Source organism: Globicephala melas, chromosome 19, assembly GCF_963455315.2.
Source record: "Globicephala melas chromosome 19, mGloMel1.2, whole genome shotgun sequence".
NCBI lineage: Eukaryota > Metazoa > Chordata > Mammalia > Artiodactyla > Delphinidae > Globicephala > Globicephala melas.
This window is the reverse complement of record NC_083332.1, coordinates 12,389,988-12,404,001: the sequence shown is the minus strand read 5'-3', so window position 1 is coordinate 12,404,001 and position 14,014 is coordinate 12,389,988. Positions and strand designations below refer to the sequence as shown.

General features: G+C 54.3%; 1 protein-coding gene across 2 annotated transcripts; it reads right to left on the bottom strand.

Annotated features, from left to right (window-relative positions):
- Positions 1 to 7,076: 7,076 nt before the first annotated feature.
- SERTAD1 (SERTA domain containing 1) lies at positions 7,077 to 13,280 on the bottom strand. Of its 2 annotated transcripts, none has more exons than XM_060289086.1 (2): positions 13,144 to 13,280; positions 7,077 to 8,133 (listed from the first exon to the last, which is right to left on the bottom strand). In XM_060289086.1, the coding sequence occupies exon 2, from the start codon at positions 8,131 to 8,133 to the stop codon at positions 7,414 to 7,416; it is 720 nt and encodes a 239-aa protein (XP_060145069.1). In that variant the 5' UTR covers positions 13,144 to 13,280; the 3' UTR covers positions 7,077 to 7,413. The 2 variants fall into 2 exon arrangements, with proteins under 2 accessions (XP_060145069.1, XP_030730094.1); XM_030874234.3 differs by lacking the exon at positions 13,144 to 13,280 and adding an exon at positions 9,812 to 9,970.
- Positions 13,281 to 14,014: the final 734 nt, after the last annotated feature.

The following is a 14,014-nucleotide window of genomic DNA, read 5'->3' as shown; positions in this document are numbered from 1 at the left end:
TGGCCCGGAGTGAATGCTACTTATACGTATTTTGTATTCTTCACACAAATTAGGGGACCAGCTAGACTTGTCAGGGGACTTTTGGTCTGAGTGAGACTGGGGCCAGGGGAGCCCCACTTCTCTGTTTAATGGAGTTGCCATTTCAGGGGGCACCTATCATGTACTAAATACTGTGCTGGGCACCCAAAGCTCGGCTCCTGGAATCAAGGACGCAAGATAGATTATGCCCAATTTTTAGCTACACAGCAGGGGGGCGTGGAGCTGGGGTCCAACCTCAGTTCTGCTGGACCCCAAAGACCCTGCAACACACGTCTGTCCCCTGCATAAAACAGACAAGGAGGCTCAGAGAGGGGAATGACACCAAGGTCACCCACAGCAGGTAATAGGTAGCATCAGAATTTGAACCCAGACCTGCCCAACTCCCAAACCAAGGCCACTAGGCCTCACCCTGATCCCCTGACCCCCGGCCCCCAGCCTGCCCTGACTCACCAGACCCCGGGGGGCGGCACAGGGAGCACAAGTACCCCCACATGCCCCTCACACCCACCCGGCCGCTGCCTCGGATGCTCCTGGCTCTCTGAGCCCGGGCCTGGGGCTGGGGCTGGGAAGAGGCTGGGGATTACCCCCAAAATGCATGTCAGCAGCTTCGGCCCCATTGTCCGGCCAGGCAGGGCCACCAGGCCCTCAGCTCCGTCGGCACCCTCACCCTTCACATCAGCTCTCTGGCCCCTCTGCGAATTCATCCCCCACCCTACACTGAGCAGTTGGGGCCTACTCCCGAGGGCACGAGGGCATGGGGGACTAGGAACTGGTTGGCAGGAACCCAGAATGCTAGGGCCCTCCTCCCCTCTCTCCGAAATGCCCCCTGCCCACTCTCAGCCACCGGGGAAGGCAGGAATGTGCTGACCTCTGGGAAATGCCTTCCAGGCCTGGCAGCCACCAAGGGTTGGGGTGTGGCGGAACCCAGCCAGAACCCTCCTCCCAGGAAGGGTGGAAGGAACAGTGTGGTCAGGGCTGCTGATGGGCCTGAGGAGACCCTTCCTCCATTGCAGGTGCGCTCTCTCTCTCTCTCTCTCATTCATTGATTCATTCAAATATTCATCTGTTCATTTATTCATTCAACAAACATTCACAAGCCCTTGGTGACAGGCCCTTTGCTGAGCACTGGGGACACTGACGGACCTAAATTCACCACGGGGGGCAGGCTCAGGACAGGATTCCTGGAGTCAAACTGGAGGGTTGAGGAGGGAGCCAGGTAAAAAGCTAGGGAAGAGTTTTCCGGAAGGAGGGAGGAGGAACACGGGCAAAGCACCAGGGGGTAGAGAGGGAGCAGTCCTTTATTCAATGTCAGCAAACAGTCAATAAGCACCTGGTCTTGTGCCCAGCCCCATGCTGGATGGTGCTGGGGACACAGTGTGACCAAGATAGCCTGGGCCTGCTTTCACAGAGTTCACAGTCCAACAGGGAGACAGACCCAGAGTGGCCAGGGTTGGGATGGGGGAATTGCAGGCAGAGAGGTCAGAGCCCTGCTGGGGTAGCCCAGGAAAGGTACCTGCTTCACCCTAGGAAGGGAGATCAGGGAAGGCTTCCTGTAGGAGGGGACATGTGAGCTGAGACTTGAAAGACCCATAGGATCTAGGCAAGAGAAGAGAGTGTGGAAATTCCCTGGCAGTCCAGTGGTTAGGACTCTCTGCTTTCACTGCAGGAGGCATGGGTTTGATCCTTGGTCAGGGAACTAGGATCCTGCAAGCCACACAGCTTGGCCAAAAAAACAGAACAAAACAAAACAAAACAAACAAACAAACAAAAAAGAGGGAGAGAGAGAAGAGGGAGTGGAACAGTTTCATGGGCAGACGGAACAGCCTGTGCAAAGGATCTGAATCCAGACGGAGCTCAGCGCATAGGAAATTTCCAGGAGCTGAGAACTGTGTCCTTGTTCATGGCTGTGTCTCTAGAGCCACACATGCCCCTTCCTTTGCATGTCCTTCTCATTTATACACTTATTCACCAGCTATTTGCAGACACCTCCTCTGTATCCATCCATCCCTGGGCTGGGTGGTGCTGGGGACACAGCAGTGACTGTGACTGTGCCCTCACAGGACTCACAGTCCATGGGGGGCAGACACTAAAGAAGTGACTAACGAAATGAGTGTATAATTACACACTCTGTGTTAAGTGCTCTGAGAAAAGGATCCAGGTCTGTAAGAGGGGTCTGGCACTCTGATACTATCAGAAATGGCATGGAGGGCTTCTTGGAGGAGGTAACATTTGAGCTGGCACCTGAAGGATACACAGGAGTTCGTGCCAAGCTGTGGGTGGTGGATAAACGAGAGTGGGTTTCAGGTAGAGGAAACAGCCCGTGCAAAGGGCCCCTTTGAGAAACTGGTGAATGTGAGAGTGAGGGGAAGATGAGGGGAGGGCCAGCAGGGCCACGAGGAGGGGCTGCGACTTTGTTCTGAGGGCCCTGGGTACCTACAGGAGGGACAAAGGGTGGAGGGTGGAAGGAATCTGATGACAGACCAGGCTAGAGCTGGGAAGAAAATTCACCCCTTGCTGCTCAGGGTCAGACAGACAAGGAGGCTGGTACAGGCTATCCTGTCCCTCTCTGGGTCTCAGAGGGCAGATATCCTTGTTTGTTCCCAATCTTAGGGGACAAGCACAGTCTTTTGCCATGAAGTATGATGTTAGCTGTCTGTTTTTTGTAGCTGCCCTTTAGCAGGTGAAGGGAGCCTCCTTTCCCAGTTTTCTCTAAGTTTTTTGTGGTGAAAGATATGTCTCTGTCTGTGTCTCTGTCTCTCTATGTGCCCCCTATGTCTCTGTCCTCATTCCTTATCTCTCTCCGTGTCTCTCTGTGTCTCTCTCTCTGTGTCTCTTGCTTTTCCTCACCCAAGGGGGTGTGGCCATGGGAAGTTGAATTTAAGGGGTGGCACCAGTGTCCCGGTTCCGGGCAAGGCCACCTCCATAAACACAGGACATCCTGTAGAGCTGGGGAAGGAGGTGGAAGGCTCTCCTCAGGGACCACCCTCTCCCCACCCAGTCTGAGCCAAGCAGGAGCCAGGTCCTACCCAGTGCAGCCCAGGGAAACTGCTGTCTTCCTCACCCCCGTCCTTTAGGCCTGCTCCCGCCCCCTGCCCTCTCTACGGAGCTCCAGTTCCAGGGGCCCAGCCACCTGGATGCCTGCCCCCGGGTGTCCTCACAGACCCCTGCACCCACTGTGTCCCTCTCTGGCCTCAGTGTCAACCCCAGACCTGCTCCCCCTCCGGGTCACCATCCCAGGGTGGCCCCACCATCCCCAATTCCCTTGGCTAGAGCCCTGGGTCTCATCCTAGGCCCCTCCTCTATTGCAGCTCATCACCCACACAGCCTGTCCTCTCTAGCGTCTCTCCCCTCCCCTCCCCTCCCGTCTCCTCTCCAAGGCTTCTCTGTCCCTCCGCGGCCTCCCTCCCCTCTGGACTCCTGGCCCCCAGTCTCACCTCCCACCAATGGCAGCCAGAGAGATCCATTTGCTTCCAGATTCCTTTACCCTAGTACCTTCAGAGTAAAGTTTCCCCATCCAGGGCTTTGTGTGCCCTGGTCCCTGCCAACCCCTCCAGCTCCATCACTTACCTTACCACTTTTCCCCTGTTTCCAATCAAACCCAGCAGCTTACAGATTCCTGAAAAGATTGTAGGGTCCCTCACTCCCTAACCCTTGCACATCCCTCTGCCTAGAACACTCTCCCCTCAGAACAACAGCCCTTTGAGGTAGGTACTCTTACTGTCCCAGCTTACAGATGAGGACCCTGAGGCCCAGAGAAGTCGAGAACCTTGCCTAGGGTCACACAGCCACAGAACGGCAAAGCAGAAGTTCAAACACAGGGGGCCTGGCTTTCAACACAGTATGGCTTATTGAGTCAATAATCATTGACTGGACTTCCCTGGTGGCACAGAGGTTAAGAGTCTGCCTGCCAAGGCAGGGGACACGGGTTTGATCCCTGGTTCGGGAAGATCCCACATGCCACGGGGTAACTGAGCCCATGCGCCACAACTACTGAGCCTACGCGCCACAAATACTGAAGCCCACGTGCTCTAGGGCCCACGTGCCACAACTACTGAGACCATGTGCTGCAACTACCGAAGGCTGTGTGCCTAGAGCCTGTGCTCCGCAACAAGAGAAGCCACCGCAATGAGGAGCCCGTGCACCTCAACGAAGAGTAGCTCCCGCTCACCACAACTAGAGAAAGCCCACGCGCAGCAACGAAGACCCAGTGCAGCCAAAATAATAATCATCATCGTTATCATTGACTAAGCATCGTTAGATCTCCACACTGGGACTGCAAACCGTAGGTGTCCAGTAAATGCTCATTGAATGAGTGAATGGGACAGGGGCAGAAGGTGAGCCTTGGACGGTACAGGGTTCAGACCCCGCCCCCGCAAGGACCGGGATACATTCTGAGGGGCCCAGAGCAGGGGAGAGATGTGGTCAGATCTGCCTTTGATATAGGGCCAGGCACACAGTAGGGTAGGTACCCATAAATTTTTGCTGAATGAGGGAAGGGAAGGAGGGGAGGGAGAAGGAGACCAAGGACAGCTCTCCCAGGTGCTGGAGGAAAGAAGTATATGTGTGTGATGGGGGTCCCTGTGAATGCCCATGGAGGGGAGCTGGCCTGGGGAGTGTCGTGGTGGGAGCACACAGAGGCTCTGTGAAAAGCAGCCCCAGCTCCAGGGCTGGTGGCTCCATTAGGAATGGTGTGGGCCCTGGAATCTGCTGGCCGAGGTAGCGTGGCCTCCTGGGGTTGAGCCTGAGGGCGGAGGGGCACACCAGAGCCAGGGAGCTGCACAATCGTCCAGGGGTCAGACATGGGGAGAGTAGGGCAGGTCTTCAGGCACAAGCTGTCATAAACCGAGGGCACCAGGGAGATGGGACCAGGGCTGATCTAGCCCATATGCTGCTTTTGTGCAAAAGGCACACCCCTTCCCCAAGGCACTTGACCTCCATCTGCTGAGAAACTGCCTTAATAAATATGTAAATGCATGGTGTGTGAGATAAATACGGAGCCTATGTGCAGTGCACAACCGGAGAAACTGTACACAGAGACTCTGCTGAGAGGGGAGCAACGCTTGCCAAACAGGCACAGGGGCAGATGGGACCATCGTTGACAGATGGGTAGGCTGCCTGCATCAATAGGTATCACAGGGACTTCCCTGGTGGCGCAAGTGGTTAAGAATCTGCCTGCCAATGCAGGGGACACTGGATAGAGCCCTGGTCCGGGAAGATCCCACATGCCACAGAACAACTAAGCCCGTGTGCCACCACTACCGAGCCTGCGCTCTAGAGCCCTCAAGCCACAACAACTGAGCCCTCAGTGCCACAACTACTGAAGCCCATGGGCCTAGAGCCAGTGCTCCGCAACAAGAGAAGCCACCGCAATGAGAAGCCTGCGCACCCCGATGACGAGTAGCCCCCTGTTCGCCGCAACTAGAGAAAGCCTATGTGCCGCAAGGAAGACCCGACACGCAGCCAAAAAAAAAAAAAAAAAAAAATAGAAGTAGGTATCACAGATTATCCCCCAGTTTGGCACCCAGAGACATCAGAAATAGGTCCTCAGGGTGTTGTAAACAGAACGCATTGCTGACCCCACGCTGGGGACTCCTTGACCACTGGGAATCTAAGGCAGTGGCAGGACAGACCCCCAGACTGGGCACCAGGGGGCATTGCTGCGCTCAGCCTAAACTCCCAAGGTCTGGGTCTGGGTTAAAACCGAGTTTGAGTCCCATGGCCTAGGGGCTGGAGTCACCAGGTGTTGGAGTCAGGCACCCGGAGGATCCTCAGCCTGGGCACCAGCTCCCTTTGGGCCATTTCCACTCCCCACCCGGGGCCATCCCATCCACTTCCAAAAATGGGCACGACTTCCTCCGCTCCTCCAGGAAGCTCCACTCTGCCCGCCCCTTCCAGGCCCGAGTGGCCGGCCGAAGCAGCCTGCCTCTCTCCCTCCCCTGTCCCCCCTCCCTTCCCAACCCCCCCGTTTCCACCCCAGCTTCAGCCTCCCTGAAGCTTCCGGCCAGAGTGGAGGCACCCGAGCCCCACGATTTTAGTGCCCCTTAGCCGGGGCTTCCCGCATTCGAAGTGCAGCCAGCCCCTCAGGTCACCGTCCGACCCTCTGCCCCTCCCCCCAACCCACCTCCACCCTCCCCAGATGCAGCTTTCATCGTGCCCCTCCCCCCGTCCCGTACCCCGGGCGCTGCCCTGCCCCCACGGCCGCCAGGAAGGACGCTGCCTGGGTCCCGTGCCAGGCCTCTGAGTGTGCGGGCCCCTCCCAGCGGGGCCAGGAATGCGGCTGGACGGCGGGGGCGGCGCAGACACCCGGCGCTCAGGCCAACCCTATCACACAGGCTGTCAGGCAGGTGGCCCCAGCTAGAAGGAAAGCAGGATCGCCTGCCGTTCTGTCAAGCCACCACACTTGGTGACTTTATTTCGGAATCAGCTTCCAAGCTGCCTTATCCCTTGCCCAAAGAGAGACTTGAGACCCAGAGTGGATTTTATTTAAAACTTGCTGGAGGGTCCCTTTCTTTCAGTGTTTTTTGGAGAGCTGGCTCTCAGTCAGCGCTCCAAGGACAGGATCCATCCAGCCTTTAGCTTTGTGCTTTTATTTCTGCCTCATTCTGAAAGCTCCCATCTGCCCCCACCCCAGCCCCCAAGACACACAGGTGGACTCCAGGCAAGGACTAGATTTCATTTTTAAATAGTGGCCCGGGGCTCCTCCTCCACCGCCATGTATACACACAGCCACATCAGGGAGACCTGGCTGAGTATATCCCAGGAGTTTAACAGAGGGCCAGTTACCAGACCTAACTGGTCTGCTTCTCAGAACAAAAAGCAGTAAACTTTGAAACCTATCTCCTCAAGTGATGACTTCTTGGAGCCTCAGTTTTCTCAACTATAAAATGGGGCTAATAACATGCCCATCTTGTGATGAGAATTAAATCAGTTAACACATGTCAAGTGCTTAGAACTGTGCTGGGTGTCCACGGCTCAATAAATGTTAGAGGTTATTTTATCACCCTCGCCTTAGCCCAGAAATAAAGCAATACACAGACTTGAGACTTCCCACGACTGGCTTTAATTTCAAAAAAACTGGTTGGGGTCTTTTCCCACCTCAGGGAAAGAGTATACCAAGCTGTGCCTCCAGGGACTCAGCAGTGGGCCTGGTCCAGTCACATTCCAGCCACCAGGCCCTGTCATTTCATCACAAGGGCCAATTCCAGACTACCCCCATCAGCCAGAGACCAGAGGGCGGAGGTGAAGTTGCCCAGGACAGGATTCTTTCTCTCCAAAGCCCCTCTCTAGGGAAGCCAGCTGTGTCTTTCAAAGGAGAGTTGGTCCAGCCACCAGGCTCAGTTTGGACACCAGATCAACATCCCAGCTCTGGGGGAGTCAGCGCCCTGGCCCTGATGGCCGCTCCAGTGCCTGTGTGCCCACCAGCACGTCCATGAGGTAGTCCAGTTCGGCCTCATCCAGCTCTGGAGCTTCCTCCTTGCCTGGCCCATCCTCAGGGCTGGATTTGTGGCCCTCAGAGGCTGGTGCCCAAAGTTCACTGTCATACATGGATGTGTCAATGTCCTCAAACAGGCCCTCAAGCCCATCGTCCAGCAGACATCCAGTGGCTGGGCCGAGCAGGTCCAAGGCACCCAAGCTGGGTGGGGCTCCCCCAGTGGGGCGGCCTGGTGGCCCCTCATCTACCAGGGGCTGGGGAGCCTGGCTCAGGCCCTCAATATGGCTGAGGTCCTCCAGAAGGCTGGCCATGGAGGCTGAGAGGGCGGCATCAGAGCTGGCCAGCAGGTTGTCAGCTATGCCTGGGGCTGTAGGCGGGCTGGGCACAGGTGGCAGGGCAGCTGTGGGTGCCATGGACGCCTGAATTCGCCGCAGTGTGTTCACTACCAGCACCAGGTGCCGCAGGTCTGGTTCACTCTGCCGCAGGCTGTGGTGGAGCTTGAGCACCGAAAGGTCAAAGAGGGAACTGGAGGCCACGGCTGGGGGTGCCTGTGCCACTGCTGGGTGGCCAGGATCCAGCCACCAGGTGTCAACTGCCAGGGCTTCTTTCCCCTCCTCCTCCTCCTCCTCCCGCTTTCGCTTCAGGCCCTTGCTCAGCATCATCTGTGGGGAGGGAAGAGTCACTCAGTTATGGAAAGCCAATGTGAAGTTCGGACCACTGCTGTCTGTGTGATCTTGGGCAAATCACTTAACCTCTCTGAGCCTAGGCTTTCTTAGGGAAACTTTAAGACATGAATGATAATTGTATCTATTTCCTATAATTGTTTTAAGCAATAAATGAGATACAAAAAGCACTTGGAACAGTGCCTGGTACATAGCAATTACTCCTGTGAATAAGTACTATTAATAATAACTGTTAATATTTATTTCTTCGATGAACCATGTGAAATGTCCAATATTCAACCTTTTTTTTTACCCACAAAAGCAATTGTTTCACATGGTTTAATCAAACATTTATTGTCTACTAATAGTATCAGACAATAAATAAATAGACAAATACAGGAAATGTACAGATGGTGCTAGGAAATACTAAAAGGTTCTGGAGAGTGGTCAAGGAAGGCTCCCCTGAGGAGGTGACAATTGAAATGAGCCCTCAAGTATGAGAAGGAATCAGCCATGGAAGAACCAGGGGGAAGGCATTCTGGGAATAAAGAACAACAAAGGCAAAGAAAGACCTAGAGGCTGGATGAGTTTGAACTGAAAAAAGACGCTGTGGTCAGTGCACAGAGAGAGAGGGGCTGGGGGTTGGGGCAGGGGGGTTCTGAGAGTAGGCAGAGGCAAGGAGCTTCGATTTTTATTATGAGTGTGGTGGGAAGTCATTGAATGGTTTTGAGCAGGGAGAGTGGTATTGTGGACTGATTAAGTTTCCAGAAGATCCCCTTGGCTGCTAAGAGGAAGGGGTAGGGGGATGGAGAGGGGCGGGGGGGCGGCGGGGAGGGTGGCCCTGAGATCCATTCGAAGGCTACTGCACTCTTTGGGGTCGGCAAAGATGATGACTTGGGAGTATAAGGCGGTAGTGGACATGGAAGGAAGTTGGTCGATTCAGGATTTATTTGGGAGACAGAGTGGACAGAGCCTGCCGGAAAATCCTGATGGGCACGGGGTTCACGGAGAGAAGTTTGAGGACCCACACTTTCCCCGGGGTGGGTGCCCCTGAGCCAACCTGCTTTTTTAAGCCAGGCAGCCTGCAGGGTACAGTACCCAGATCCTTGACCAGCAGAACTTTAAGAGTGACCCCTCACACTACTCAAAACTGGGTCCTCGCCTCCTTCCCAGCAGACCCGAGCATCCGGAACCGCAGGAATTCAGCCCCCACCCCCGACTCCGCCTCCCCAGTCCCGGCGCCCCCTAGCGGAACTAGGCCGGCTTTCCCCCGGGTATTCCGGTTCCCCATACCCCGGGACCCTTTACGCTGCCCCGCGGGACGCGGTCTTTTCTGCTTGCCACCCGGGACATAGCGTGCCTGGATTCCCGGAGAGCTGTTCTGCCCTCTCGGCCTCCGCTCGCTTCCGGAAGGCAGTGGAGGCTACTCCTCCAGAAGCGGCGGCGGCGGGGGCGGGTGAGTCACGCAGCCGGAGCCAGGGAGCCGGCGCCTCCGCCCCCTTCCCGGGCTGCGGCGTGATTCACCCGGCCTGGCCGGGGCGGGCGGCACAGAGAGGCCCGTGCATCTCGATCCCGGGCAGCCCTGGCGCGCACCTGCCGGGCTCGGGTATCGAACCTGCCAAAGGACCCCGCGGCCAGTACCCCTTCTTTCCCAGGCCTCTTCCCTTCATTTACATACCCAGGTCACCAGCTGCCAATCAGAACGAAGAGGGTGCCACCCGCAGCCAATCAGGAAGCGGTGGCGGCAGCATCGCTCGCCCGGTCCCCTTCGGCAACCGGCGCCTGAGTTGTGAGACGCAGTTCTGACTCCGGCTCACGACTCCAGGCTACTGACTCCCCTTAGCTACCGCCCACTCCCGTGGCAACCCCGCCCTTCATCCAGGGATTGGTCCTAGACGGTGATGGGCGGAGCCTGTAGGGGCAGGTTCGAAGAGGGAGGAAGTTGGCTTCAGGGCGCATGTCCGGGCAGCTGCGTGGGGTTGGGGGGGAAGGCAGGGTGGCTCTTTTCCCTGTGGGACAGTGGCGGGGTGGGGCTTTTGTCTCCTAAGGTGCGGACCCCTCACACCTGCCCACGCACCTGCCAAACCCAGTAACTGAGCTGCTTTCGCACCCAGCCCCAACAGGGGTCTACACTCTAGGCTAGCTAGGCCTGGGTTCAAATTCGGACTCACACTCACTCGGTGTGTGACCTTGGTCTCTGAGCCTACAAAATCTGTTAAATGGGGGTCTTCTTGCCTACCTGTTGAGAGTTAGGAAAATTAAAATAAGGTAGTACCTATAAGAGCACTATATCAGCAAATGCTGGGTAGTTGTATTCAATCGTGGTTACAGGCTGGAGTGGGAGGGTGGGGGTGGGATGCCACTGGAATCCCACCCTGGGCTCCATTCCCTAAGTAGCTGTTTGACTTTGGGCAAGTGCTTTAGTCCCTTAGGAGGGTCTCAGTTTCCTCACTTTTAAAGTGAGAGAAATAGCGTCTGGCTCAGAGGATTGTTTTGAGGATTAAATAAAACAATTCCTGCAAAATGCTCAGAGTGGTGTGTAACGTATCCTTTTTTTCAGTAGTAATAGTTGTGGTAATAGCATAGGTGCTCAGTTCAAGTGAGACATTCAGGGTGGGGCGCAAGTGGGCAGGAGTTTAATACTTGTCAGATAAAACGACAATGGGACTTTACCTCCTTCAAGTAGCTCATTTGCTAACTCTTCCTATGGGAAGAACTGTTTGTGAATAAAACTCCTGACCAAAGTAAGATATCAAAAATGCTAACTAGGGCTTCCCTGGTGGCACAGTGGTTAAGAATCCGTCTGCCAATGCAGGGGACACGGGTTCGAGCCCTGGTCAGGGAATTAAGATCCTGCATGCTGTGGGGCACAGACAAATAAAAAAAAGAAAGTTTAATTATACAAAGAGATTAAAAAAAAAAAAAACTCAGCTAAAGAGTACCTGCCACATAGGGTTTCTGCAAGAGTTGAATTCGCATGTACAAAATTAAACACAAACACAGTCAGACAAAAACAGAATATGGGACATCTACAGCACAACTGGGTTGTTCTACCAAAAATTCAATTTCAAGAAATCACAAGAAGGGATTGGTGGGGTTGAGGGGGAGGAAGTTTCAGAATAAAAGATACTATATAATTTATTTATTACAACCAAATAGGCATGTGAACCTGCATTAGATTCTGGTTTTGATTTGGGCGTAAAAACTTCTACAAAAGACCTTCTTGAGAAAACTGGGAAAATTTGAATATAGACTGAATATTAGATAATATTAGGGAATTCTTAATTCTCTTAGATGTGAAAAAGGATTGTGGTTTGTAGGCAAGTGTCCTTACTCTTAAGAGATGTCTGCTGAGCTATTAATTAGGGGTAGAATGTCAAAATGTCAGCAGTTTACTCTCCAATGGTTCAGCAAAAGAAAAAATGTACATACACATCTGCAGGTAAATGAAACTTAAAATGTTGAAAATTAAATCTAGGTGGGAGGGTATTCAAGTGCTCAGAAGGCATACTTTTTTTTTTCTATCATTTCTCTGTGCTTGAAATTTTTCATAATAAAAAAAGTAAAATGCTAATCTGCTAGGCAAACTCACATAAGTTCCCTCACAACCTATCTTTTTGGCCCGGGAAAAAGGAGACTCAGAGTCTCCAAGTGGGTCTTTCCAGGTCATAGAGGGAAGAAGTCTGAGTTTGATTAACGTGTGGTTTATTGAGCATCTACTATGTTGTGGGCACTGTTGTAGACAATGGGGCTACAGCTCTGGAATCGCCTCACAGAGCCTCTCTTCTTATGGATGAGGGGATGGATGGGGTGGAAAAAGAAATATGAAAACAAATAAATTGTGTGCCAGGCACTGTTCTAGGCACTGAATATATGGCAGTAAAATTATAAACAAAAATCCCTGATATGAGGAGGTGGACAATAATAAACTTAATAAAGCAATTACTTAGTATCTTAGAAGGTGACAAGGGAAATGGAAAAGCAGAGCAGGACGAGAGTAATGAAAGGGTGTGCTGTTTGGACAGGCAGCTGGTGGTGGCGGAGGGGTCTCCGAAGAGGTGACATCGAGTGGAGACTTGATGAAGTGGGAGAGGTAGTAAAGCTGTGGAAGAAGAGTGTTCCAGCCAGAGGAAAGGGCCACTGCAAAGGCCCTGGGCTGAGAGGTGCTGTTTCTGCTGCCAGGGAAGAGGTCAGAGAAGTTTTCAGGCCCTTTAGAGCAGGGGTCCCCAACTTACAGGCCGCGGACCGGTACCGGTCCCCCGCCTGTTAGGGACCAGGCCGCACAGCAGGAGGTGAGTGGCGGGAGGGCGAAGCTTCATCTGCCGCTGCCCATCGCTCCCCATCGCTCGCCTGAACCATCCCTACACACACAAACGTCTGTGGAAAAATTGTCTTCCACGAAACCGGTCCCTGGTGCCAAAAAGGTTGGGGACCGCTGCTGAGAGCACTCTTTGGACCTTTGTTTTTCATTCTGAGAAGACCCTGGAAGATGAATAAATGAGGAAGATACTTTCTGCTTCTGTTCAGTGACTTGGAGAATACAAATAGGACGGGGTAATAGAGAGGCCGGGAGAGCGGTGCCTGTAGCCAGGGTGGTCCGGGAGAGTCTCCCAGAGGAGGTGACATTGGAGCTGAGACCAGAAAGTGGAAAAGGAGCCAGGAATTCAAAGGGCTGGGGGAAGGGAAAAGGAGAGAGCCCGGGCCTTGGGAAATGAAACCAGAAGCGAAGCCACTGGCCAGGCAGCCCTGGGGCGGAGCCTCCGCCAGCTGGGGAGGAGGGAGGGGGGTTCGGGGGAGCGCCCCGCCCCCCGCCGGCCGCCCACCTGGCCCCTGGGGAGAGAGGAGGCGCCGGCGGGGCTCCCGGGCATCCAGCTCGGGGCGGAGAGTGGGCAGGTGGGAGGGATCGAGGCCCATCCCCCACCGCGGGGCCGGCGGGGAGGGCAGCTTGCGGAACGCGGACTCTGCCCTCAGGGACCCGTTTCCCTCTGCAGGGCCAGCCTTTCCACTTACCTTGCCAGTTTCTTGACGACTGGAGCTGGGCCTCTCTGCGCCTCAGTGTGATGATCTGGAAAGTTGGGGTGCTCCCCATTCTGGACTCACTGTGGTCCTAACAAGCTCCATGATTCCTCTTCACTCCTGTATCTTTAGGGCAAAGAGAGTCTATGTAAAAGTGAGTCAGATCTCCTTCCTCCACGGCTCAATGCCATCGCATGCCTTCCATCTCACTCAGGGTTCAGGGTAAAGCTCAAATGCTCCCTACGGGACTCCCACAAGACACTACACGATTTGCCCCCCTCAACTCTTTCTCATCTCATCTCCTAGTACTCTCCCCCTTGTTCCCTCTACTCCAGCCACACAGACCTCCAAATGGTCCTTCAAACACTCCACTCATGCTCTGACCACAGGGCCTTTGCACTGTGTTCCTGCCACAAGGATTGTTTCCCCACAGATTCACATGGCTCCCTTCTCACCTCCTTCAGGTCTTTCTCAAATGTCATCCTGTCAGTGAGGCCTTCTCTTGCCATCCCATCTAAATAGCAACACCCCCATCACTCTCCTGCTCTTTCTCCACAGCAGTTATCACCCCTGGACAGACTAAACAGACTACATTTTACTGTTCATTTCAGTAAACACTCAGCTGTCTCCCACTATGATGCTTAAGAGAGCGGGAACTCTGCTTTGTTCAAGTGCCTGGAAGAGTGCCAGGTCCACAGTAGGCACTCAGTAAACTTGAGCAATTATTGGAATACTTGGTGTGCATCAGACGCCCTCTTACACACTTGGCATGATCGCTCAGTGAGGTAGGTGTTACTCCAGGTCTTGAGGGTGGGACATGGTGTGTTTGAAGAACAGCAGAGAATGGTGTGGGGGAGATGAGTTG